The sequence below is a fragment of the Oncorhynchus gorbuscha genome, linkage group LG09, assembly GCF_021184085.1.
Source record: "Oncorhynchus gorbuscha isolate QuinsamMale2020 ecotype Even-year linkage group LG09, OgorEven_v1.0, whole genome shotgun sequence".
NCBI lineage: Eukaryota > Metazoa > Chordata > Actinopteri > Salmoniformes > Salmonidae > Oncorhynchus > Oncorhynchus gorbuscha.
In genome coordinates, this window is record NC_060181.1 from 99,397,733 (window position 1) to 99,425,668 (window position 27,936).

Genomic DNA, 27,936 nt, shown 5'->3' on the forward strand with positions numbered 1-27,936 from the left:
ATGACAATGAACCCCCAGGGTTCTGAAACACTGCTTCCCAAAGAACTGGTAACTCTCACTGTCTGGTAGCTATTGGCTGGCACCGTTTGGGTTCTGAAACACTGCTTCCCAAAGAACTGGTAACTCTCACTGTCTGGTAGCTATTGGCTGGCACCGTTTGGGTTCTGAAACACTGCTTCCCAAAGAACTGGTAACTCTCACTGTCTGGTAGCTATTGGCTGGAACCGTTTGGGTTCTGAAACACTGCTTCCCAAAGAACTGGTAACTCTCACTGTCTGGTAGCTATTGGCTGGCACCGTTTGGGTTCTGAAACACTGCTTCCCAAAGAACTGGTAACTCTCACTGTCTGGTAGCTATTGGCTGGCACCGTTTGTCAACCTTTTATGTGATTTGTTTTTGGCTACCAAAATCAGTCGCCATTTTGTCTGCAAATCTCTTGTTCTATGTTTAAAATCAAATCAAATTTATTTGTCATATACACATGGTTAGCAGATGTTAGTGGTCACATACACATGGTTAGTAGATGTTAATGTGAGTGTAGCGAAATGCTTGTGCTTCTAGTTCCGACAGTGCAGTAATAACCAACGAGTAATCTAACCTAACAATTCCACAACTACTACCTTATACACACAAGTGTAAAGGGATAAATAATATGTACATAAAGATATATGAGTCAAATCAAATCAAATCAAATCAAATTTTATTTGTCACATACACATGGTTACAGAATGGCATAGGCAAGATGCAGTAGATGGTATCGAGGACAGTATATACATATGAGATGAATAATGTAGGGTATGTAAACAAAGTGGCATAGTTAAAGTGGCTAGTGATACATATATTACATAAAGATGCAGTAGATGATATAGAGTACAGTATATACGTATGCATATGAGATGAATAATGTAGGGTATGTAACATTATATTAGGTAGCATTGTTTAAAGTGGCTAGTGATATATTTTACATCAATTTCCATCAATTCCCATTATTGAAGTGGTTGGAGTTGTCAGTGTGTTGGCAGCAGCCACTCAATGTTAGTGGTGGCTGTTTAACAGTCTGATGGCCTTGAGATAGAAGCTGTTTTTCAGTCTGTCGGTCCCTGCTTTGATGCACCTGTACTGACCTCGCCTTCTGGATGATAGCGGGGTGAACAGGCAGTGGCTCGGGTGGTTGTTGTCCTTGATGATCTTTATGGCCTTCCTGTGACATCGGGGGGTGTAGGTGTCCTGGAGGGCAGGTAGTTTGCCCCCGGTGATGCATTGTGCAGACCTCACTATGGAGAGCCTTACTGTTGTGGGCAGAGCAGTTGCCGTACCAGGCGGTGGTACAGCCTGACATGCCTACCCTCACCACCTGGGGGCGGTCCGTCAGGAAGTCCAGGACCCAGTTGCACAGGGCGGGGTCGAGACCCAGGGTCTCGAGCTTGATGACGAGCTTGGAGGGTAATATGGTGTTAAATGCCGAGCTGTAGTCGATGAACAGCATTCTCACATAGGTATTCCTCTTGTCCAGATGGGTTAGGGCAGTGTGGTTGCGATTGCGTTTATAACTTAAAGGAGTATTTCAGATGAACCAGTCTGCTCCCTACTCTATTTAGTCTTTGAGTGTTGTATATTTTAATCTTTGATATGTTATGAATCGATTTCATGACGAAGAAAATGTATTTAAAGTATCTTCTGAAGTTTCCTTATTGCATGTTAGTGTAGTTCCAAGATGGCGTAGCAGTCGGACGTCTTGTCGTGTCGTGTCCCTTGTATATATAGTTTTTTAAAACATATTTTTCTTCGCATATCTTTTAAAACATTTTGCTAAACCTCAACTTCCAAATACTCTCCTGCAACCCGCCTCACCTAATGTAGCTATTTTTTCTAAAGTACTTATATTTTCTTCGGATCCGGATCCCCTCTACTGAAGCTAGCCAGCTAACTACCAGGTATCAGTCAGCAAACCATTGCTAGCGGTCTTCAGCTAACCGGTCATCAGCTAACCTTTAGCTCGGAAAGCTCTCGCCAGTTCGAACAACGCGACTGTAACCAGAGCAAATGGACCTATATATATATATATTTTTTAATCCCCGGATTCCCACCGCAAACGGAACATTTTCAGCTGGATCTTCACAACTAGCTAACTAGCTAACTGCGACCCCGGATGATTACTCCTGGCCAGCGTTTTCACCCACTTAGCTTGAATCTATCCCGGCCAGAGCTCCTGTGCTACCACCGAAGCATACTCCTGTGCTACAATATCCGGACCCATGACCGGTCTATCGATGTCACCGCATGAACAGACTCACCCCATCGCGACGCCCCCCAAAGGCTAACTTTCTAGCCCTCGCTATCTCCCTGCTTGCTAATTCGGCCTGCTAACTGCTAGCTTGTTTAGCCCCGGTCCGCTAACTGCTACCTTGTTTAGCCCCGGTCCGCTAACTGCTACCTTGTTTAGCCCCGGCCTACTAACTGTTAGCTTGTTAGCACAGGCCTGCTAACCATCTGAATCACCGCGGCCCAAACACTCACTGGACCCATATTTACTTTCAATCTCTTTTCGATTTTTAATTTGTTTATACCTTCCGGTAACCTGCCTCACCCAATGTGATACGGAATCGCTATTATTTTTAATTTTTAGAACACACTCAAGAACCTCCAAAAGCTAACCAGCTAACTAGCTACAAGCTATTTAGTCATTGTTAGCCACTGCTAGCGGCTTTTACCTTTTACCTTCTGCACAGCCAGACAGTTTTTAACCTGGATAAAACTGGCCAGTCTAGCTTCCCTGCCCCATCCACCGCTGCCCCCTGGACACTGATCACTTGGCTACATAGCTGATGCATGCTGGACTGTCCATTAATCACGGTACTCCATTCTGCTTGTTTATGTTTTATCTGTCGGCCCCAGCCGCACTCAGGCTCCGTATGTAGTTAATCCGACCCTCCCTGCCTAGTCAACGCCATTTTACCTGCTGTTGTTGTGCTAGCTGATTAGCTGTTGTTGTCTCACGTACTGTTTTAGCTACTGTTTTAGCTAGCTCTCCCAAATCAACACCTGTGATTACTGTATGCCTCGCTGTATGTCTCTCTCAAATGTCAATATGCCTTGTATACTGTTGTTCAGGTTAGTTATCATTGTTTTAGTTTACAATGGAGCCCCTAGTTCCACTCTTCATACCCCTGATACCTCCTTTGTCCCACCTCCCACACATGCGGTGACCTCACCCATTACAACCTGCATGTCCAGTGATACAACCTCTCTCATCATCACCCAGTGCCTGGGCTTACCTCCGCTGTACCCGCACCCCACCATACCCCTGTCTGCGCATTATGCCCTGAATATATTCTACCATTTTAGATAAGCATGCTCCGTTCAGAAAATGCAGAACTAAGAACAGATATAGCCCTTGGTTCACTCCAGACCTGACTGCCCTTGACCAGCACAAAAATATCCTGTGGCGGACTGCAATAGCATCGAATAGTCCCCACGATATGCAACTGTTCATAGAAGTCAGGAACCAATACACGCAGTCAGTCAGGAAAGCTAAGGCAAGCTTCTTCAGGCAGAAGTTTGCATCCTGTAGCTCCAACTCCAAAAAGTTCTGGGACACTGTGAAGTCCATGGAGAACAAGAACACCTCCTCCCAGCTGCCCACTGCACTGAGGCTAGGTAACACGGTCACCACCGATAAATCCATGATTATCGAAATCTTCAACAAACATTTCTCAACAGCTGGCCATGCCTTCCGCCTGGCTACTCCAACCTCGGCCAACAGCTCCGCCCCCCCGCAGCTACTAGCCCAAGCCTCTCCAGGTTCTCCTTTATCCAAATCCAGATAGCAGATGTTCTGAAAGAGCTGCAAAACCTGGACCCGTACAAATCAGCTGGGCTTGACAATCTGGACCCTCTATTTCTGAAACTATCCGCCGCCATTGTCGCAACCCCTATTACCAGCCTGTTCAACCTCTCTTTCATATCGTCTGAGATCCCCAAGGATTGGAAATCTGCCGCAGTCATCCCCCTCTTCAAAGGGGGAGACACCCTGGACCCAAACTGTTACAGACCTATATCCATCCTGCCCTGCCTATCTAAGGTCTTCGAAAGCCAAGTCAACAAACAGGTCACTGACCATCTCGAAGCCCACCGTAACTTCTCCGCTGTGCAATCTGGTTTCCGAGCCGGTCACGGGTGCACCTCAGCCACGCTCAAGGTACTAAACGATATCATACCGCCATCGATAAAAGACAGTACTGTGCAGCCGTCTTCATCGACCTTGCCAAGGCTTTCGACTCTGTCAATCACCATATTCTTATCGGCAGACTCAGTAGCCTCGGTTTTTCGGATGACTGCCTTGCCTGGTTCACCATTTACTTTGCAGACAGAGTTCAGTGTGTCAAATCGGAGGGCATGCTGTCCGGTCCTCTGGCAGTCTCTATGGGGGTGCCACAGGGTTCAATTCTCGGGCCGACTCTTTTCTCTGTATATATCAATGATGTTGCTCTTGCTGCGGGCGATTCCCTGATCCACCTCTACGCAGACGACACCATTCTATATACTTCTGGCCCGTCCTTGGACATTGTGCTATCTAACCTCCAAACGAGCTTCAATGCCATACAACACTCCTTCCGTGGCCTCCAACTGCTCTTAAACGCCAGTAAAACCAAATGCATGCTTTTCAACCGTTCTCTGCCTGCACCCGCACGCCTGACCAGCATCACCACCCTGGATGGTTCCGACCTTGAATATGTGGACATCTATAAGTACCTAGGTGTCTGGCTAGACTGCAAACTCTCCTTCCAGACTCATATCAAACATCTCCGATCAAAAATCAAATCCAGAGTCGGCTTTCTATTCCGCAACAAAGCCTCCTTCACTTACGCCGCCAAGCTTATCCTAGTAAAACTGACTATCCTACCGATCCTCGACTTCGGCGATGTCATCTACAAAATTGCTTCCAACACTCTACTCAGCAAACTGGATGCAGTTTATCACAGTGCCATCCGTTTTGTCACTAAAGCACCTTATACCACCCACCACTGTGACTTGTATGCTCTAGTCGGCTGGCCCTTGCTACATATTCGTCGCCAGACCCACTGGCTCCAGGTCATCTACAAGTCCATGCTAGGTAAAGCTCCGCCTTATCTCAGTTCACTCGTCACGATGGCAACACCCATCCGTAGCACGCGCTCCAGCAGGTGTATCTCATTGATCATCCCTAAAGCCAACACCTCATTTGGCCGCCTTTCATTCCATCTGCCTGTGACTGGAACGAATTGCAAAAATCGCTGAAGTTGGAGACTTTCATCTCCCTCACCAACTTCAAACATCTGCTATCTGAGCAGCTAACCGATCACTGCAGCTGTACATAGTCTATCGGTAAATAGCCCACCCATTTTTACCTACCTCATCCCCATACTGTTTTTATTTATTTACTTTTCTGCTCTTTTGCACACCAATATCTCTACCTGTACATGACCATCTGATCATTTATCACACCAGTGATATTAATCTGCAAAATTGTAATTATTCGCCTACCTCCTCATGCCTTTTGCACACAATGTATATAGACTCCCCTTTTTTTCTACTGTGTTATTGACTTGTTAATTGTTTATTCCATGTGTAACTCTGTGTTGTCTGTTCACACTGCTATGCTTTATCTTGGCCAGGTCGCAGTTGCAAATGAGAACTTGTTCTTAACTAGCCTACCTGGTTAAATAAAGGTGAAATAAATAAAATAAAATAAAAATGTTAGTTTAACGGGAAAATATGGAAATGTTTTCCCATTTCTTGAAAAGTTTCTGTTTTGGAGATAAGAGGTTTTTATCAAACAGCGACAATATCTTCCCGTGCTTTCTGCCTAATGAATAATCTGTCCCTGTGTCTGCATAATGAATAATCTGTCCCTGTGTGTTTGTCCTCTGTATCTGCCTAGTGAATAATCTGTCTGTGTGTGTTTGTCCTCTGTGTCTGCCTAGTGAATAATCTGTCTGTGTGTGTTTGTCCTCTGTATCTGCCTAGTGAATAATCTGTCCCTGTATCTGCCTAGTGAATAATCTGTCCCTGTATCTGCCTAGTGAATAATCTGTCTGTGTGTGTTTGTCCTCTGTGTCTGTCTACTGAATAATCTGTCCCTGTATCTGCCTAGTGAATAATCTGTCTGTGTGTGTTTGTCCTCTGTATCTGCCTAGTGAATAATCTGTCTGTGTGTGTTTGTCCTCTGTGTCTGCCTAGTGAATAATCTGTCTGTGTGTGTTTGTCCTCTGTGTCTGCCTAGTGAATAATCTGTCTGTGTGTGTTTGTCCTCTGTGTCTGCCTAGTGAATAATCTGTCTGTGTGTGTTTGTCCTCTGTGTCTGTCTACTGAATAATCTGTCCCTGTATCTGCCTAGTGAATAATCTGTCTGTGTGTGTTTGTCCTCTGTATCTGCCTAGTGATTTATTTATTTACTTTTCTGCTCTTTTGCACACCAATATCTCTACCTGTACATGACCATCTGATCATTTATCACACCAGTGATATTAATCTGCAAAACTGGATTATTCGCCTACCTCCTCATGCCTTTTGCACACAATGTATATAGACTCCCCTTTTTTTCTACTGTGTTATTGACTTGTTAATTGTTTATTCCATGTGTAACTCTGTGTTGTCTGTTCACACTGCTATGCTTTATCTTGGCCAGGTCGCAGTTGCAAATGAGAACTTGTTCTTAACTAGCCTACCTGGTTAAATAAAGGTGAAATAAATAAAATAAAATAAAAATGTTAGTTTAACGGGAAAATATGGAAATGTTTTCCCATTTCTTGAAAAGTTTCTGTTTTGGAGATAAGAGGTTTTTATCAAACAGCGACAATATCTTCCCGTGCTTTCTGCCTAATGAATAATCTGTCCCTGTGTCTGCATAATGAATAATCTGTCCCTGTGTGTTTGTCCTCTGTATCTGCCTAGTGAATAATCTGTCTGTGTGTGTTTGTCCTCTGTGTCTGCCTAGTGAATAATCTGTCTGTGTGTGTTTGTCCTCTGTATCTGCCTAGTGAATAATCTGTCCCTGTATCTGCCTAGTGAATAATCTGTCCCTGTATCTGCCTAGTGAATAATCTGTCTGTGTGTGTTTGTCCTCTGTGTCTGTCTACTGAATAATCTGTCCCTGTATCTGCCTAGTGAATAATCTGTGTGTGTGTGTTTGTCCTCTGTATCTGCCTAGTGAATAATCTGTCTGTGTGTGTTTGTCCTCTGTGTCTGCCTAGTGAATAATCTGTCTGTGTGTGTTTGTCCTCTGTGTCTGCCTAGTGAATAATCTGTCTGTGTGTGTTTGTCCTCTGTGTCTGCCTAGTGAATAATCTGTCTGTGTGTGTTTGTCCTCTGTGTCTGTCTACTGAATAATCTGTCCCTGTATCTGCCTAGTGAATAATCTGTCTGTGTGTGTTTGTCCTCTGTATCTGCCTAGTGAATAATCTGTCTGTGTGTGTTTGTCCTCTGTGTCTGCCTAGTGAATAATCTGTCTGTGTGTGTTTGTCCTCTGTGTCTGCCTAGTGAATAATCTGTCCCTGTATCTGCCTAGTGAATAATCTGTCCTCTGTATCTGCCTAGTGAATCATCTGTCCCTGTATCTGCCTAGTGAATAATCTGTCCCTGTATCTGCCTAGTGAATAATCTGTCTGATGGCAGCAGCTGGAATGGACCCTGGCCACCACCGTGAGTATTTATGTCCTGCTCAAATTCCTCCAGGGTGGAGGGGCAGGTGAGGAATAATGGACACTCCGATCACTGTGACCTACTAATGGCTACTGTTACCTATTAATGGCTACTGTTACCTATTAATGGCTACTGTTACCAACTAATGGCTACTGTTACCAACTAATGGCTACTGTTACCTATTAATGGCTACTGTTACCTATTAATGGCTACTGTTACCTACTAATGGCTACTGTTACCTATTAATGGCTACTGTTACCTACTAATGGCTACTGTTACCTATTAATGGTTACTGTTACCAACTAATGGCTACTGTTACCTATTAATTGCTACTGTTACCAACTAATGGCTACTGTTACCTATTAATGGCTACTGTTACCTACTAATGGCTACTGTTACCTACTAATGGCTACTGTTACCAACTAATGGCTACTGTTACCTACTAATGGCCACTGTTACCTATTAATGGCTACTGTTACCAACTAATGGCTACTGTTACCAACTAATGGCCACTGTTACCAACTAATGGCTACTGTTACCTATTAATGGCTACTGTTACCTATTAATGACCTATTAATGGCCACTGTTACCTATTAATGGCCGCTGTTACCTATTAATGGCTGCTGTTACCAACTAATGGCTGCTGTTACCTATTAATGGCCTGTTACCTATTGTTACCTATTAATGGCTACTGTTACCAACTAATGGCTGCTGTTACCTATTAATGGCTACTGTTACCTATTAATGGCCTATTAATGGCTACTGTTACCACTAATGGCTCATGTTACCTACTAATGGCTACTTTTACCTATTAATGGCTACTGTTACCTACTAATGGCTACTGTTACCTATTAATGGCTACTGTTACCTACTAATGGCTACTGTTACCTATTAATGGCTACTGTTACCTATTAATGACCTATTAATGGCCACTGTTACCTATTAATGGCCGCTGTTACCTTAATTAATGGCTACTGTTACCAACTAATGGCTACTGTTACCTATTAATGGCTACTGTTACCTATTAATGGCCTATTAATGGCTACTGTTACCAACTAATGGCTCATGTTACCTACTAATGGCTACTTTTACCTATTAATGGCCACTGTTACCTATTAATGGCTTCTGTTACGAACTAATGGCTACTGTTACCTATTAATGGCTACTGTTAGCTATTAATGGCCTATTAATGGCCACTGTTACCTATTAATGGCTATTGTTACCAACTAATGGCTATTGTTACCTATTAATGGCTACTTTTACCTATTAATGGCTACTGTTACCTATTAATGGCCACTGTTACCTATTAATGGCTACTTTTACCAACTAATGGCTACTGTTACCTACTAATGGCTACTGTTACCTATTAATGACTACTGTTACCTATTAATGGCTACTGTTACCTATTAATGACTACTGTTACCTTTTAATGGCTACTGTTACCTATTAATGGCTACTGTTACCTATTAATGGCTACTGTTACCTACTAATGGCTACTGTTACCTACTAATGGCTACTGTTACCTTAATGGCTACTGTTACCTTACTAATGGCTACTGTTACCTACTAATGGCTACTGTTACCTACTAATGGCTACTGTTACCTACTAATGGCTACTGTTACCTAACTAATGGCTACTGTTACCTACTAATGGCTACTGTTACCTATTAATGGCTACTGTTACCAACTAATGGCTACTGTTACCTATTAATGACATATTAATGGCTGCTGTTACCTGTTATTGGCTACTGTTACCTATTAATGGCATATTAATGGCTACTGTTACCTAATCATGGCCAACGTTACCTATTAATGACCACTGTTACCTATTAATGGCTATTGTTACCTATTAATGACCTATTAATGGCTACTGTTACCTATTCATGGCTACTGTTACCTATTCATGGCTACTGTTACCTATTAATGTCCACTGTTACCTATTAATGGCCACTGTAATCTATTCATGGCTACTGTTACCTACTAATGGCTACTGTTACCTATTAATGACATATTATTGGCTACTGTTACCAATTAATGGCCACTGTTACCTATTCATGGCTACTGTTACCTACTAATGGCTACTGTTACCTACGAATGGCTACTGTTACCTATTAATGGCTACTGTTACCTACTAATGGCTACTGTTACCTATTAATGACCACTGTTACCAACTAATGGCTACTGTTACCTATTAATGGCTACTGTTACCTATTACTGTTACCTGGCTACTGTTACCTATTAATGGCTAATGGCTACTGTTACCTATTAATGGCTACTGTTACCAACTAATGGCTACTGTTACCTACTAATGGCTACTGTTACCTATTAATGGCTACTGTTACCAACTAATGGCTACTGTTACCTACTAATGGCTACTGTTACCTATTAATGACCACTGTTACCAACTAATGGCTACTGTTACCTATTAATGACCACTGTTACCTACTAATGGCTACTGTTACCTATTAATGGCTACTGTTACCAACTAATGGCTACTGTTACCTACTAATGGCTACTGTTACCTATTAATGGCTACTGTTACCAACTAATGGCTACTGTTACCTACTAATGGCTACTGTTACCTATTAATGACCACTGTTACCAACTAATGGCTACTGTTACCTATTAATGACCACTGTTACCAACTAATGGCTACTGTTACCTATTAATGACCACTGTTACCAACTAAAGGCTACTGTTACCTATTAATGGCTGTGTTACCTGTTCTTGGCTACTGTTACCTATTAATGGCATATTAATGGCCACTGTTACCTATTAATGACCACTGTTACCTATTACTGGCCTATTAATGGCTTATGTTACCTATTAATGACCTATTAATGGCTACTGTTACCTATTAATGGCATATTAATGGCCACCGTTACCTATTAATGAACACTGTTACCTATTAATGGCTATTGTTACCTATTAATGACCTATTAATGGCTACTGTTACCTATTAATGACCTATTAATGGCTACTGTTACCTATTCATGGCTACTGTTACCTATTAATGTCCACTGTTACCTATTAATGGCCACTGTTACCAACTAATGCTGTTACCTATTAATGGCTACTGTTACCTACTAATGGCTACTGTTACCTACTAATGGCTACTGTTACCTACTAAATGGCTACTGTTACCTATTAATGGCTACTGTTACCTATTAATGGCTACTGTTACCTATTAATGGCTAATGTTACCTATTAATGGCTACTGTTACCTATTAATGGCTAGTTTTACCTATTAATGGCTACTGATACCTAGTAATGGCTACTGTTACCTATTAATGACTACTGTTACCTATTAATGGCTACTGTTGCCTACTAATGGCCTACTAATGGCCACTGTTACCTATTAATGGCTACTGTTACCTATTAATGGCTACTGTTACCTATTAATGGCTTCCTCTGAGTCTCTCACTGTCTGGTTTGACTCTCTCTCTTTTTCACCCCTACTCCCTCCCTCCCTCCCTCCCTCCCTCCTCCCTCCCTCCCTCCCTCCCTCCCTCCCTCCCTCCCTCCCTCCCTCCCTCCCTCCCTCCCTCCCTCCCTCCCTCCCTCCCTCCCTCCCTCCCTCCCTCCCTCCCTCCCCAGGTACATCAGGGTTTATCAGTAACCTGAGGTCCTTCCTGTGGACGCAGGTCCAGCAATACACCAGTAGGGTGGTTCAGGTCCGTCTGTTTGGTCACCTCCACTCCCTGTCGTTGCGCTGGCACCTGGGGAGACACACTGGGGACGTTCTGAGTAGTGTAGACCGAGGAACATCTTCTATCAACAACCTGCTCAGGTACACCCCCTCCACACACACACTCACCCATATCAGCTCAATCTATCCTATCAGTATCCTACCAGCCTCTCTCCCCTCTCTCTCCTCAGCTACACCATCTTCATTATCCTGCCACCCTCTCTCCCCTCTCTCTCCTCAGCTACATCATCTTCAGTATCCTGCCACCCTCTCTCTCCTCTCTCTCTCCTCAGCTACATCATCTTCAGTATCCTGCCCACCATCGCTGATATACTCATCGCCATCCTCTACTTTGTATCCTACTTCAGTGCCTTGTTCGGCCTCATCGTCTTCATCTGCTTGCTGATCTACCTCAGTGAGTTTACTGATTCAGGTTTAGCTGATGTGGAATCGCTAGCTAGGCTAGTTATTTGTGTGGAATCGCTAGCTAGTTAGTTGTGTGGAATCACTAAATAGTTAGTTGTGTGGAATAACTAGCTAGTTAGTTGTGTGGAATCGCTAGCTAGTTAGTTGTGTGGAATCGCTAGCTAGTTAGTTGTGTGGAGTCGCTAGCTAGTTAGTTGTGGAATCACTAACTAGTTAGTTGTGTGGAATCACTAACTAGTTAGTTGTGTGGAATCACTAGCTAGTTAGTTGTGTGTGCACAAGTAGTGGCCGTCATGACGTCTCCAGTCCGTAGAACTAGAGTTTCTGTCACCCTCGAAGTCTCCAGCCCGTAGAACTAGAGTTTCTGTCACCCTGGACGTCTCCGCCCGTATAACTAGAGTTTCTGTCACCCTCGAAGTCTCCAGCCCGTAGAACTAGAGTTTCTGTCAACCTCGATGTCTCCGCCCGTAGAACTAGAGTTTATGTCACCCTGGACATCTCCAGCCCGTAGAACTAAAGTTTCTGTCACCCTCAAAGTCTCCAGCCCGTAGAACTAGAGTTTCTGTCACCCTCAAAGTCTACAGCCCGTAGAACTAGAGTTTCTGTCACCCTGGACATCTCCAGCCCATAGAACTAGAGTTTCTGTGACCCTGGACATCTCCAGCCCGTATAACTAGAGTTTCTGTCACCCTCGAAGTCTCCAGCCCGTAGAACTAGAGTTTCTGTCACCCTCGACGTCTCCAGCCTGTAGAACTAGAGTTTCTGTCACCCTGGACGTCTCCAGCACGTATAACTAGAGTTTCTGTCACCCTCAAAGTCTCCAGCCCGTAGAACTAGAGTTTCTGTCACCCTCGATGTCTCCAGCCCATAGAACTAGAGTTTCTAATATATGCCATTTAGCAGACGCTTTTATCCAAAGCGACTTACAGTCATGTGTGCATACATTCTACGTATGGGTGGTCCCGGGAATCGAACCCACTACCCTGGCGTTACAAGCGCCATGCTCTACCAACTGAGCTACAGAAGGACCACCCTCGACATATTGAACCCGTAGAACTAGAGTTTCTGTCACCCTCAACGTCTCCAGCCCGTAGAACTAGAGTTTCTGTCACCCTCGACGTCTCCAGTCCGTAGAACTAGAGTTTCTGTCACCCTCGACGTCTCCAGCCCGTAGAACTAGAGTTTCTGTCACCTTCAACATCTCCAGCCCGTAGAACTAGAGTTTCTGTCACCCTGGACATCTCCGCCCGTAGAACTAGAGTTTCTGTCACACTCGACATCTCCAGCCCGTAGAACTAGAGTTTCTGTCACCCTCGACGTTTCCAGCCCGTAGAACTAGAGTTTGTGTCACCCTGGACATCTCCGCCCTTAGAACTAGAGTTTCTGTCACCCTCGACGTATCCAGCCCGTAGAACTAGAGTTTCTGTCACCCTCGATGTATCCAGCCCGTAGAACTAGAGGTTCTGTCACCCTGGACATCTCCGCCCGTATAACTAGAGTTTCTGTCACCCTGGACATCTCCAGCCCGTAGAACTAGAGTTTCTGTCACCCTGGGCATCTCCAGCCTGTAGAACTAGAGTTTCTGTCACCCTGGGCATCTCCAGCCCGTAGAACTAGAGTTTCTGTCACCCTCGATGTATCCAGCCCGTAGAACTAGAGTTTCTGTGACCCTGGACGTCTCCGTCCATATAACTAGAGGTTCTGTCACCCTCGACGCATGCAGCCCGTAGAACTAGAGTTTCTGTCACCCTGGACATCTCCAGCACGTAGAACTAGAGTTTCTGTCACCCTGGGCAGCAAGCCCGTAGAACTAGAGTATCTGTGACCCTGGACATCTCCAGCCCATATAACTAGAGTTTCTGTCACCCTGGACGTCTCCGCCCGTATAACTAGAGTTTCTGTCACCCTCGACGCATGCAGCCCGTAGAATTAGAATTTCTGTCACCCTGGACATCTCCAGCCCGTAGAACTAGAGTGTCTGTCACCCTGAACATTTCCAGCCCGTAGAACTAGAGTTTCTGTCACCCTCGATGTCTCCAGCCCGTAGAACTAGAGTTTCTGTCACCCTGGACGTCTCCGCCCGTATAACTAGAGTTTCTGTCACCCTCAACGTCTCCAGCCCGTAGAACTAGAGTTTCTGTCACCCTCGAAGTCTTCAGCCCGTAGAACTAGAGTTTCTGATATGCACCAAAACTTCATACTCAAGAAACACTGTCAATGCCACTGACTCCAAAAAACCTTTCACCCTGGATGCAGAAATCAGTGGTATTGACAGTGTTTCTTGAGTATGAAGTTTTGGTGCATATCAGTGACAGGTCCTATTCTATGACACAATGATACTGACAGAGGACAGACTCAGTTTGATGACTTCTTGTAGCCGATAGCAGCGTTAGTAGCGTGACAGATAACGATGCATTGTGGGTGACAGTGGCCGAGGTGTTCAGAGGGTCCCTTGTTTGGAGCCCAGGTTGTCCTCTGAAAGCACATTTTATTCCCCAGCTTTCACCATCCTGATCACTGAGTGGAGGACCAAGTACAGACGAGACATGAACACTCAGGACAACAACGCCAAGTCTAAGGCTGTGGACTCGCTGCTCAACTTTGAGACGGTACTGACTGAGCCATATCCAATACCCCCTGCTAACCTCAAACCTAAACTTTACCCAGACCCCTTTTCACATCCCAACCTCCTCAACAGCTTACTACCCAGATAAACCCTGCTTTCAGGCAAACCTTTTGTTGCAGGTGAAATATTACAATGCTGAGGGGTATGAAGTGACCTGCTTCGAGGAGGCAATTCTGAAGTACCAGGTAAAAGGATATCGAACATTCCCTGACTTTACGATCTCCAGGTCCTGTTGTTGGGGTATTGACATCTATACAGTCTGAGATGTAGATATTGTGCTCTCCTGATTGGTTGATGTTGAGGTAGCTAGCTGAGGATTGTGCTCTCCTGTCCTGATTGGTTGATGTTGAGGTAGCTAGCTGGTGATTGGTGTTCCCCTGTCCTGTCTGCAGCAGTCAGAGTGGAAGACCAACGCCTCGTTGGCCCTACTGAACCAGACCCAGAACCTGATCATTGGCTCAGGGCTATTAGCAGGTTCTCTGCTCTGTGCTTACATGGTCACAGAAGGCCAGTTCCAGGTACAGCCCACATTGGCATCCTCTGATTCCTTCTCTATTTATACGTGATCTCTCTTGATGTTAGTCAGGGTGTTAGTCAGTAGGGTGTTAGTCAGCAGGGTGTTAGTCAGCAGGGTGTTAGTCAGCAGGGTGTTTGTCAGGGTGTTAGTTAGCAGGGTGTTAATATATGCCATTTAGCAGACGCTTTTATCCAAAGCGACTTACAGTCATGTGTGCATACATTCTACGTATGGGTGGTCCCGGGGATTGAACCCACTATCCTGGCGTTACAAGCGCCATGCTCTACCAACTGAGCTACAGTCAGCAGGGTGTTAGTCAGGGTGTTAGTCAGGGTGTTAGTCAGCAGGGTGTTAGTCAGCAGGGTGTTAGTCAGCAGGGTGTTAGTCAGCAGAGTGTTAGTCAGCAGGGTGTTAGTCAGCAGGGTGTTAGTCAGCAGGGTGTTAGTCAGGGTGTTAGTCAGGGTGTTAGTCAGCAGGGTGTTAGTCAGCAGGGTGTTAGTCAGCAGGGTGTTAGTCAGGGTGTTAGTCAGCAGGGTGTTAGTTAGCAGGGTGTTAGTCAGGGTGTTAGTCAGCAGGGTGTTAGTCAGCAGGGTGTTAGTCAGCAGGGTGTTGGTCAGCAGGGTGTTAGTCAGCAGGGTGTTAGTCAGCAGGGTGTTGGTCAGGGTGTTAGTTAGCAGGGTGTTAGTTAGCAGGGTGTTAGTCAGCAGGGTGTTGGTCAGCAGGGTGTTAGTCAGCAGGGTGTTAGTCAGCAGGGTGTTGGTCAGGGTGTTAGTCAGCAGGGTGTTAGTCAGCAGGGTGTTAGTCAGCAGGGTGTTAGTCAGGGTGTTAGTCAGGGGTGTTAGTCAGCAGGGTGTTAGTCAGCAGGGTGTTAGTCAGCAGGGTGTTAGTCAGGGTGTTGGTCAGCAGGGTGTTAGTCAGCAGGGTGTTAGTCAGCAGGGTGTTAGTCAGCAGGGTGTTAGTTAGCAGAGTGTTAGTCAGCAGGGTGTTAGTCAGCAGGGTGTTAGTCAGCAGGGTGTTTGTCAGGGTGTTAGTCAGGGTGTTAGTCAGCAGGGTGTTTGTCAGGGTGTTAGTCAGGGTGTTAGTTAGCAGGGTGTTAGTCAGCAGAGTGTTAGTCAGGGTGTTAGTTAACAGGGTGTTAGTCAGCAGGGTGTTAGTCAGCAGGGTGTTAGTTAGCAGGGTGTTAGTCAGGGTGTTAGTTAGCAGGGTGTTAGTCAGCAGGGTGTTAGTCAGCAGGGTGTTAGTCAGGGTGTTAGTCAGCAGGGTGTTTGTCAGGGTGTTAGTCAGGGTGTTAGTTAGCAGGGTGTTAGTCAGCAGAGTGTTAGTCAGGGTGTTAGTTAACAGGGTGTTAGTCAGCAGGGTGTTAGTCAGCAGGGTGTTAGTCAGCAGGGTGTTAGTTAACAGGGTGTTAGTCAGCAGGGTGTTAGTCAGCAGGGTGTTAGTCAGCAGGGTGTTGGTCAGCAGGGTGTTAGTCAGGGTGTTAGTCAGCAGGGTGTTAGTCAGCAGGGTGTTAGTCAGCAGGGATGATAGTGAATTGAATGTGGTTGTGTGTTATTGGTCTGCCCACTTCTCCTTAGGTTGGTGACTATGTCCTGTTTGGCACCTACATCATCCAGCTGTACACTCCTCTCAACTGGTTTGGTACATATTACAGGTGAGATCACCTGGTCTGGTACATATTACAGGTGAGATGACCTGGTCTGGTACATATTACAGGTGAGATCACCTGGTTTGGTACATATTACAGGTGAGCTCACCTGGTCTGGTACATATTACAGTTGAGATCAACTGGCCTGGTACATATTACAGGTGAGATCAACTGGTCAGGTACAGATTACAGGTGAGATCACCTGGTCTGGTTCATATTACAGGTGAGATCACCTGGTCTGGTACAGATTATAGTTGAGATCAACTGGCCTGGTACATATTACAGGTGAGATCACCTGGTCTGGTACATATTACAGGTGAGATCAACTGGTCAGGTACATATTACAGGTGAGATCACCTGGTCTGGTACAGATTACAGGTGAGATCAACTGGTCTGGTACAGATTACAGGTGAGATCTACAGTCACATGCATTTCGCTATGCCTTCGTTACTGGATAACTCAACATATTCTCTCCACAGACTAATCCAGAGTTCCTTTATTGACATGGAGAACATGTTCAAGATCTTAACAGAACACAAAGAGGTGAGTTACTCCTGTATCTGAGGGGTAATGAGACGTGTTTATCATTTAAACTGCTGAGGCCATGGTCAGGTTTGTGTTTGTGTCCCCGTCCGTGTGTTTGCCCCTGCTCCTGCCCTCCCTCTCCGTCTCCCTCTCCCCGCTCTCCGTCTTCCTCTCCCGCTCCATCTCTATCTCCGTCTCCCTCTCCCCCCTCTCCGTCTCCCTCTCCCGCTTCGTCTCTGTCTCTGTCTCCGTCTCCCTCTCCCACCTCTCTGTCTCCCTCTCCCCCCTCTCTGTCTCCCTCTCCCGCTCCATCTCTGTCTCTGTCTCCGTCTCCCTCTCCCCGCTCTCCGTCTTCCTCTCCCGCTCCATCTCTATCTCCGTCTCTCTCCCCCCCTCTCCGTCTCCCTCTCCCGCTCCGTCTCTGTCTCTGTCTCCGTCTCCCTCTCCCACCTCTCTGTCTCCCTCTCCCCCCTCTCTGTCTCCCTCTCCCACCTCTCTGTCTCCGTCTCCCTCTTCCGCTCCGTCTCCCTCTCCCGCTCCGTCTCTGTCTCTGTCTCCGTCTCCCTCTCCCGCTCCGTCTCTGTCTCTGTCTCTGTCTCCCTCTCCCCCCTCTCTGTCTCCCTCTCCCGCTCCATCTCTGTCTCTGTCTCCGTCTCCCTCTTCCGCTCCGTCTCCCTCTCCCGCTCCATCTCTGTCTCCTTCTCCCTCTCCCTCTCCCTCTCCCTCTCCTGCTCCATCTCTGTCTCTGTCTCCCTCTCCCCCTCTCTGTCTCCCTCTCCCCCCTCTCTGTCTCCCTCTCCCGCTCCGTCTCCCTCTCCCTCTCCTGCTCCATCTCTGTCTCTGTCTCCCTCTCCCCCTCTCTGTCTCCCTCTCCCCCTCTCCGTCTCCCTCTCCCGCTCCGTCTCCCTCTCCCTCCTCTCTGTGTCCCTCTCCCCCTCTCTGTTTCCCTCTCCAGCCTCTCCGTCTCCCTCTCCCGCTCCATCTCTGTCTCTGTCTCCGTCTCCCTCTCCCGCTCCATCTCCATCTCTGTCTCTGTCTCCCTCTCCCGCTCCGTCTCCCTCTCCCCCCTCTCTGTCTCCCTCTCCCCCTCTCAGTCTCCCTCTCCCGCTCCATCTCTGTCTCTGTCTCTGTCTCCCTCTCCCCCCTCTCCGTCTCCCTCTCCCGCTCCATCTCTGTCTCTGTCTCTGTCTCCCTCTCCCGCTCCATCTCCATCTCTGTCTCTGTCTCCCTCTCCCCCCTCTCCGTCTCCCTCTCCCGCTCCGTCTCCCTCTCCCGCTCCGTCTCCCTCTCCCGCTCCATCTCTGTCTCCTCTGTCTCTGGCTGTGGTGCTGTGGACAGTGGGACTCTGGGCTGTGGGACTGTGGTAATGTGGGACTCTGGGCTGTGGGACTGTAGTGCTGTGGGACTCTGGACTGTGGGACTCTGGGCTGTGGGACTGTGGGACTCTGGGCTGTAGGACTATAGTGCTGTGGGACTGTAGTGCTGTGGGCTGTGGGACTGTGGTGCTGTGGGACTGTGGTGCTGTGGGACTGTTTTGCTGTGGGACTGTGGTGCTGTGGGCTGTGGGACTGTGGTGCTGTGGGACTGTGGTGCTGTGGGACTGTGGTGCTGTGGGACTGTGGTGCTATGGGCTGTGGGACTCTGGGCTGTGGGACTCTGGACTGTGGGACTGTGGTGCTGTGGGACTCTGGGCTGTGATGCTGTGGGACTCGGGGCTGTGGGCTGTGGGACTGTGGTGCTGTGGGAGTATGGGCTGTGGGAATCTGGGCTGTGGGACTCTGGGATGTGGGACTGGACTGTGGGACTCTGGGATATGGGACTCTGGACTGTGGGACTGTGGTGCTGTGGGCTTTGAGACTCTGGGCTGTGGTGCTGTGGGCTGTGGGGCTGTGGGACTGTGGACTGTGGGACTGTGGGACTGTGAAACTCTGGGCTGTGGGACTGTGGTGCTGTGGGCTGTGGAACTGTGGGACTGTAGTGCTGTGGGACTCTGGGCTGTGCGACTCTGGGCTGTGCGACTCTGGACTGTGGGACTCTGGGCTGTGGGATTCTGGACTGTGGGCTGTGGGACTGTGGTGCTGTGGGCCTATGGGCTGTGGGACTCTGGGCTGTGGGACTCTGGGATGTGGGACTGGACTGTGGGACTCTGGGATATGGGACTCTGGGCTGTGGGACTCTGGGCTGTGGGCTGTGGGCTATGGGACTCTGGGCTGTGGGACTCTGGGCTGTGGGCTGTGGCGCTCTGGGCTGTGGGCTGTGGGACTCTGGGCTGTGGGACTCTGGGCTGTGGGACTCTGGGTTGTGGGACTGTGGGCTTCAGGACTGGGCTGTGGGACTCTGGGCTGTGGGACTCTGGGCTGTGGGACTCTGGGCTGTGGGACTCTGGGCTGTGGGACTCTGGGCTGTGGGACTTGAGGCTCTGGACTCTGGGCTGTGATGCTGTGGGACTCTGGGCTGTGGGACTGTGGGCTGTGGGACTCTGGACTGTGGGACTGTGGTGCTGTGGGCTTTGGGACTCTGGGCTGTGATGCTGTGGGGCTGTGGGACTCTGGACTGTGGGCTGTGGGACTGTGGTGCTGTGGGCTGTGAGACTGTGGAACTCTGGGCTGTGGGACTGTGGTGCTGTGGGACTGTAGTGCTGTGGGACTGTAGGACTCTGGGCTGTGGGGTGTGGGCTGTGGGACTCTGGGCTGTGGGCTGTGGGACTCTGGGCTGTGGGCTGTGGGACTCTGGGTTGTGGGACTCTGGGTTGTGGGACTGTGGGACTCTGGGCTGTGGGACTCTGGACTGTGGGACCCTGGACTGTGGGACTCTGGACTGTGGGACTGTGGACTGTGGAACTGTGGGGCTCTGGACTGTGGGATTCTGGGCTGTGGGACTCTGGGCTGTGAGACTGTGAGACTGTGGGCTGTGGGACTCTGGGCTGTGGGACTGTGGGCTGTGAGACAGTGGGCTGTGAGACTGTGGGTTGTGAGACTGTGGGACTCTGGGCTGTGGGACTGTGGGCTGTGGAACTCTGGGCTGTGGGACTGTGAGCTGTGGGGCTGTGAGACTGTGGGAGTCTGGGCTGTGGGACTCTGGGCTGTGAGACTCTGGGCTGTGGGACTCTGGGCTGTGAGACTGTGAGACTGTGGGCTGTGGGATTCTGGGCTGTGGGACTCTGGGCTGTGGGAATGTGGTGCTGTGGGACTGTGGTGCTGTGGGACTGTGGGCTGTGGGCTGTGGGACTCTGGGCTGTGGGCTGTGGGACTCTGGGCTGTGGGACTCTGGGTTGTGGGACTGTGAGCTGTGGGACTCTGGGCTGTGGGACACTGGGCTGTGCGACTCTGGGCTGTGCGACTCTGGACTGTGGGACTCTGGGCTGTGGGACTCTGGACTGTGGGCTGTGGAACTGTGGTGCTGTGCGACTGTGGGACTCTGGGCTGTGGGACTGTGGTGCTGTGGGACTGTGGGACTGTAGTGCTGTGGGACTGTGGGACTCTGGGCTGTGGGACTGTGGGCTGTGGGACTCTGGGCTGTGGGACTCTGGGCTGTGGGACTCTGGGCTGTGGGACTCTGGACTGTGGGACTCTGGGCTGTGGGACTGTGGGCTGTGGGACTCTGGACTGTGGGACTGTGGTGCTGTGGGCTTTGGGACTCTGGGCTGTGATGCTGTGGGGCTGTGGGACTCTGGACTGTGGGCTGTGGGACTGTGGTGCTGTGGGCTGTGAGACTGTGGAACTCTGGGCTGTGGGACTGTGGTGCTGTGGGACTGTAGTGCTGTGGGACTGTAGGACTCTGGGCTGTGGGGTGTGGGCTGTGGGACTCTGGGCTGTGGGCTGTGGGACTCTGGGCTGTGGGCTGTGGGACTCTGGGTTGTGGGACTCTGGGTTGTGGGACTGTGGGACTCTGGGCTGTGGGACTCTGGACTGTGGGACCCTGGACTGTGTGACTCTGGACTGTGGGACTGTGGACTGTGGAACTGTGGGGCTCTGGACTGTGGGATTCTGGGCTGTGGGACTCTGGGCTGTGAGACTGTGAGACTGTGGGCTGTGGGACTCTGGGCTGTGGGACTGTGGGCTGTGAGACAGTGGGCTGTGAGACTGTGGGTTGTGAGACTGTGGGACTCTGGGCTGTGGGACTGTGGGCTGTGGAACTCTGGGCTGTGGGACTGTGAGCTGTGGGGCTGTGAGACTGTGGGAGTCTGGGCTGTGGGACTCTGGGCTGTGAGACTCTGGGCTGTGGGACTCTGGGCTGTGAGACTGTGAGACTGTGGGCTGTGGGATTCTGGGCTGTGGGACTCTGGGCTGTGGGAATGTGGTGCTGTGGGACTGTGGTGCTGTGGGACTGTGGGCTGTGGGCTGTGGGACTCTGGGCTGTGGGCTGTGGGACTCTGGGCTGTGGGACTCTGGGCTGTGGGACTCTGGGTTGTGGGACTGTGAGCTGTGGGACTCTGGGCTGTGGGACACTGGGCTGTGCGACTCTGGGCTGTGCGACTCTGGACTGTGGGACTCTGGGCTGTGGGACTCTGGACTGTGGGCTGTGGAACTGTGGTGCTGTGCGACTGTGGGACTCTGGGCTGTGGGACTGTGGTGCTGTGGGACTGTGGGACTGTAGTGCTGTGGGACTGTGGGACTCTGGGCTGTGGGACTGTGGGCTGTGGGACTCTGGGCTGTGGGCCTCTGGACTGTGGTACTCTGGGCTGTGGGACTCTGGGCTGTGAGACTGTGGACTGTGGGACTGTGGGGCTCTGGACTGTGGGACTCTGGGCTGTGAGACTGTGGACTGTGGGACTGTGGGGCTCTGGACTGTGGGACTCTGGGCTGTGGGACTCTGGGCTGTGAGACTGTGGGACTCTGGGCTGTGGGACTCTGGGCTGTGAGACTGTGGGACTCTGGGCTGTGGGACTGTGGGCTGTGAGACTGTGGGCTGTGAGACTGTGGGCTGTGAGACTGTTGGCTGTGAGACTGTGTGACTCTGGGCTGTGGGACTCTGGGATGTGGGACTGTGGGCTGTGAGACTGTGGGACTGTGGGACTGTGGGCTGTGAGACTGTGGGACTCTGGGCTGTGGGACTGTGGGACTCTGGGCTGTGGGACTCTGGGCTGTGAGACTGTGGGCTGTGAGACTGTGGGCTGTGAGACTGTGGGCTGTAGGACTCTGGGCTGTGGGACTGTGGGCTGTGAGACAGTGGGCTGTGAGACTGTGGGTTGTGAGACTGTGGGACTCTGGGCTGTGGGACTCTGGGATGTGGGCTGTGAGACTGTGGGACTGTGGGACTGTGGGCTGTGAGACTGTGGGACTCTGGGCTGTGGGACTGTGGGCTGTGGAACTCTGGGCTGTGGGACTGTGAGCTGTGGGGCTGTGAGACTGTGGGAGTCTGGGCTGTGAGACTCTGGGCTGTGGGACTCTGGGTTGTGAGACTCTGGGCTGTGGGACTCTGGGTTGTGAGACTGTGAGACTGTGGGCTGTGGGACTCTGGGCTGTGGGACTCTGGGCTGTGGGACTGTGGGCTGTGAGACTGTGGGCTGTGGGACTGTGGACTGTGGGCTGAGAGACTGTGGGACTCTGGGCTGTGAGACTCTGGGCTGTGGGACTCTGGGCTGTGATACTGTGAGACTGTGGGCTGTGGGACTCTGGGCTGTGGGACTCTGGGCTGTGAGACTGTGGGCTGTGGGACTCTGGGCTGTGAGACTGTGGGCTGTGGGGCTCTGGGCTGTGGGACTTTGGGCTGTGAGACCGAGGGCTGTGGGACTCTGGGCTGTGGGACTCTGGGATGTGGGACTGTGGGCTGTGAGACTGTGGGACTGTGGGACTGTGGGCTGTGAGACTGTGGGACTCTGGGCTGTGGGACTCTGGGCTGTGAGACTGTGGGACTCTGGGCTGTGGGACTCTGGGCTGTGGGACTGTGGGCTGTGAGACTGTGGGCTGTGAGACTGTGGGCTGTGAGACTGTGGGCTGTGGGACTCTGGGCTGTGGGACTGTGGGCTGTGAGACTGTGGGACTCTGGGCTGTGGGACTTTGGGATGTAGGCTGTGAGACTGTGGGACTGTGGGACTGTGGGCTGTGAGACTGTGGGACTCTGGGCTGTGGGACTGTGGGCTGTGGAACTCTGGGCTGTGGGACTGTGAGGTGTGAGACTGTGGGCTGTGGGGCTGTGAGACTGTGGGAGTCTGGGCTGTGGGACTCTGGACTGTGGGCTGTGAGACTGTGGGCTGTGAGACTGTGGGACTCTGGGCTGTGGGACTTTGGGATGTGGGCTGTGAGACTGTGGGACTGTGGGACTGTGGGCTGTGAGACTGTGGGACTCTGGGCGGTGAGACTGTGAGACTGTGGGCTGTGGGACTCTGGGCTGTGGGACTCTGGGCTGTGGGACTGTGGGCTGTGAGACTGTGGGCTGTGGGACTGTGGGCTGTGGGCTGTGAGACTATGGGACTCTGGGCTGTGAGACTCTGGGCTGTGGGACTCTGGGCTGTGAGACTGTGAGACTGTGGGCTGTGGGACTCTGGGCTTTGGGACTCTGGGCTGTGAGACTGTGGGCTGTGGGACTCCGGGCTGTGGGACTTTGGGCTGTGAGACTGTGGGCTGTGGGACTCTGGGCTGTGAGACTGTGGACTGTGGGACTGTGGGACTCTGGGCTGTGGGACTCTGGGAGGTGGGACTGTGGGCTGTGAGACTGTGGGCTGTGAGACTGTGGGACTCTGGGCTGTGGGACTCTGGGCTGTGAGACTCTGGGCTGTGGGACTGTGGGCTGTGAGACTGTGGGCTGTGAGACTGTGGGATGTGAGACTGTGGGCTGTGGGACTCTGGGCTGTGGGACTGTGGGCTGTGAGACAGTGGGCTGTGAGACAGTGGGCTGTGAGACTGTGGGTTGTGAGACTGTGGGACTCTGGGCTGTGGGACTGGGATGTGGGCTGTGAGACTGTGGGACTGTGGGCTGTGAGACTGTGGGACTCTGGGCTGTGGGTCTGTGGGCTGTGGAACTCTGGGCTGTGGGACTGTGAGCTGTGAGACTGTGGGCTGTGGGGCTGTGAGACTGTGGGAGTCTGGGCTGTGGGACTCTGGGCTGTGAGACTCTGGGCTGTGGGACTCTGGGCTGTGAGACTGTGAGACTGTGGGCTATGGGACTCTGGGCTGTGGGACTCTGGGATGTGGGACTGTGGGCTGTGAGACTGTGGGCTGTGGGACTGTGGGCTGTGGGCTGTGAGACTGTGGGACTCTGGGCTGTGAGACTCTGGGCTGTGGGACTCTGGGCTGTGAGACTGTGAGACTGTGGGCTGTGGGACTCTGGGCTGTGGGACTCTGGGCTGTGAGACTGTGGACTGTGGGGCTCTGGGCTGTGGGACTCTGGGCTGTGAGACTGTGGGCTGTGGGACTCTGGGCTGTGAGACTGTGGGCTGTGGGGCTCTGGGCTGTGGGACTTTGGGCTGTGAGACTGTGGGCTGTGGGACTTTGGGCTGTGAGACTGTGGACTGTGCGACTCTGGGCTGTGGGACTCTGGGCTGTGGGACTGTCGGCTGTGGGACTGTGGGCTGTGAGACTGTGGGCTGTGAGACTGTGGACTGTGCGACTGTGGGCTGTGAGACTGTTGGCTGTGGGACTCTGGGCTGTGAGACTGTGGACTGTGCGACTCTGGGCTGTGGGACTGTGGAGAGGGGAGTGAAGCGGGTGGAGGGTAAAAATGCTTTGCCGGTAACTGCAAGGCGGTGCGTTATATTGTTTTTATGTCTGAGATCCACTGTGTGCATCTATTTTAACATTTTTTAAAAATTATTATTTTTTTAAATGTTTTTTTTATTAACAACAAATCAATACATAAAGCACATCAGGGAACACAACACTGTGTGCATCTAGTCCCTGAGTTTCACCACACTGTGTGCATCTAGTCCCTGAGTTTCACCACACTGTTGTGCATCTAGTCCCTGAGTTTCACCACACTGTTGTGCATCTAGTCCCTGAGTTTCACCACACTGTTGTGCATCTAGTCCCTGAGTTTCACCACACTGTTGTGCATCTAGTCCCTGAGTTTCACCACACTGTTGTGCATCTAGTCCCTGAGTTTCACCACACTGTTGTGCATCTAGTCCCTGAGTTTCACCACACTGTTGTGCATCTAGTCCCTGAGTTTCACCACACTGTTGTGCATCTAGTCCCTGAGTTTCACCACACTGTGTGCATCTAGTCCCTGAGTTTCACCACACTGTTGTGCATCTAGTCCCTGAGTTTCACCACACTGTTGTGCATCTAGTCCCTGAGTTTCACCACACTGTTGTGCATCTAGTCCCTGAGTTTCACCACACTGTGTGCATCTAGTCCCTGAGTTTCACCACACTGTTGTGCATCTAGTCCCTGAGTTTCACCACACTGTTTGCATCTAGTCCCTGAGTTTCACCACACTGTTGTGCATCTAGTCCCTGAGTTTCACCACACTGTGTGCATCTAGTCCCTGAGTTTCACCACACTGTGTGCATCTAGTCCCTGAGTTTCACCACACTGTTGTGCATCTAGTCCCTGAGTTTCACCACACTGTTGTGCATCTAGTCCCTGAGTTTCACCACACTGTGTGCATCTAGTCCCTGAGTTTCACCACAGTGTGTGCATCTAGTCCCTGAGTTTCACCACACTGTTGTGCATCTAGTCCCTGAGTTTCACCACACTGTGTGCATCTAGTCCCTGAGTTTCACCACACTGTTGTGCATCTAGTCCCTGAGTTTCACCACACTGTTGTGCATCTAGTCCCTGAGTTTCACCACACTGTGTGCATCTAGTCCCTGAGTTTCACCACACTGTGTGCATCTAGTCCCTGAGTTTCACCACACTGTGTGCATCTAGTCCCTGAGTTTCACCACACTGTGTGCATCTAGTCCCTGAGTTTCACCACACTGTGTGCATCTAGTCCCTGAGTTTCACCACACTGTTGTGCATCTAGTCCCTGAGTTTCACCACACTGTTGTGCATCTAGTCCCTGAGTTTCACCACACTGTTGTGCATCTAGTCCCTGAGTTTCACCACACTGTGTGCATCTAGTCCCTGAGTTTCACCACACTGTTGTGCATCTAGTCCCTGAGTTTCACCACACTGTTGTGCATCTAGTCCCTGAGTTTCACCACACTGTGTGCATCTAGTCCCTGAGTTTCACCACACTGTTGTGCATCTAGTCCCTGAGTTTCACCACACTGTTGTGCATCTAGTCCCTGAGTTTCACCACACTGTTGTGCATCTAGTCCCTGAGTTTCACCACACTGTTGTGCATCTAGTCCCTGAGTTTCACCACACTGTGTGCATCTAGTCCCTGAGTTTCACCACACTGTTGATCTCATTTCCTGTCATGTTGTCTTGTCCAGGTGAAAGACGATGTCAGCGCCACAGACCTCCAGTTGACAACGGGCGAGGTGAAGTTTCAGAACGTGTGCTTCAGCTACACTGAGGGGTAGGTCATAAAAAACATGTGTAGTTAATCTCTGATGTCATAAAAACATGTGTAGTTAATCTCTGATGTCATAAAAAACATGTGTAGTTAATCTCTGATGTCATAAAAAACATGTGTAGTTAATCTCTGATGTTATGAGAATGTGTGTAGTTAATCTCTGATGTCATGAGAATGTGTAGTTAATCTCTGATGTTATGAGAATGTGTGTAGTTAATCTCTGATGTCATGAGAATGTGTAGTTAATCTCTGATGTCATGAGAATGTGTAGTTAATCTCTGATGTCGTGAGAATGTGTAGTTAATCTCTGATGTCATGAGAATGTGTAGTTAATCTCTGATGTCATGAGAATGTGTGTAGTTAATCTCTGATGTCATGAGAATGTGTGTAGTTAATCCCTGATGTCATGAGAATGTGTAGTTAATCTCTGATGTCATGAGAATGTGTGTAGTTAATCTCTGATGTCGTGAGAATGTGTAGTTCATCTCTGATGTCATGAGAATGTGTAGTTAATCTCTGATGTCATGAGAAGGTGTGTAGTTAATCCCTGATGTCATGAGAATGTGTAGTTAATCTCTGTCATGAGAATGTGTAGTTAATCTCTGATGTCATGAGAATATGTGTAGTTCATCTCTGATGTCATGAGAATGTGTGTAGTTAATCTCTGATGTCATGAGAATGTGTGTAGTTAATCTCTGATGTCATGAGAATGTGTGTAGTTAATCTCTGATGTCATGAGAATGTGTGTAGTTAATCTCTGATGTCATGAGAATGTGTGTAGTTAATCGCTGATGTTATGAGAATGTGTGTAGTTAATCTCTGATGTCATGGGCATATTCTCTCATGACAGACAATACATACATTTAACAGATGGATAGTCATGGACAGAGCAGAGCTTGTATTACAGCTAGGCATCAACCTGTCATTTGCCTTCACCTGTCAATTTAGAATCTGTAAAACTCTTGGCAGTGTGTGCACCCTAATCAAATGAAGTAGGACTGTGTATCTGTGTTGCTTTCCTCAGGAATGTGATTCTCAGGGGTATATCGTTCACTGTGATGGCCGGCCAGACTGTTGCTCTGGTATGTTCAACTTTTCAGATAGCCTTTCATTACATGACTAACATGAACTAAAAGGAGCATAAAAACACATGACCTCCTCACCCAGACACCCACATTTAACATCCACAATCCCTGTGTGTGTCTGCAGGTGGGCCAGTCTGGGCTGTGAGACTGTGACCCAGACACCCACATTTAACATCCACAATCCCTGTGTGTGTCTGCAGGTGGGCCAGTCTGGTTCAGGTAAAAGCACTATCCTCCGTCTGCTGTTTCGCTTCTATGACGTCCAGGGAGGATGCATCCGTATTGATGAACAGGATATATCCAGGGTGAGTTAACTCTATAGGGTATATATACAGGGTGA

General features: G+C 49.6%; 1 protein-coding gene across 1 annotated transcript; it reads left to right on the plus strand.

Annotated features, from left to right (window-relative positions):
* Nucleotides 1-6: 6 nt before the first annotated feature.
* LOC124044490 (ATP-binding cassette sub-family B member 6-like) lies at nt 7-27,910 on the plus strand. The gene is made up of 12 exons (XM_046364119.1): nt 7-48; nt 7,654-7,726; nt 11,277-11,469; nt 11,661-11,782; nt 14,293-14,402; nt 14,539-14,604; nt 14,812-14,937; nt 16,511-16,587; nt 17,061-17,124; nt 26,429-26,514; nt 27,536-27,593; nt 27,797-27,910. Exons 1-12 carry the CDS (start codon nt 7-9, stop codon nt 27,908-27,910), a joined length of 1,131 nt encoding a protein of 376 aa, XP_046220075.1.
* Nucleotides 27,911-27,936: the final 26 nt, after the last annotated feature.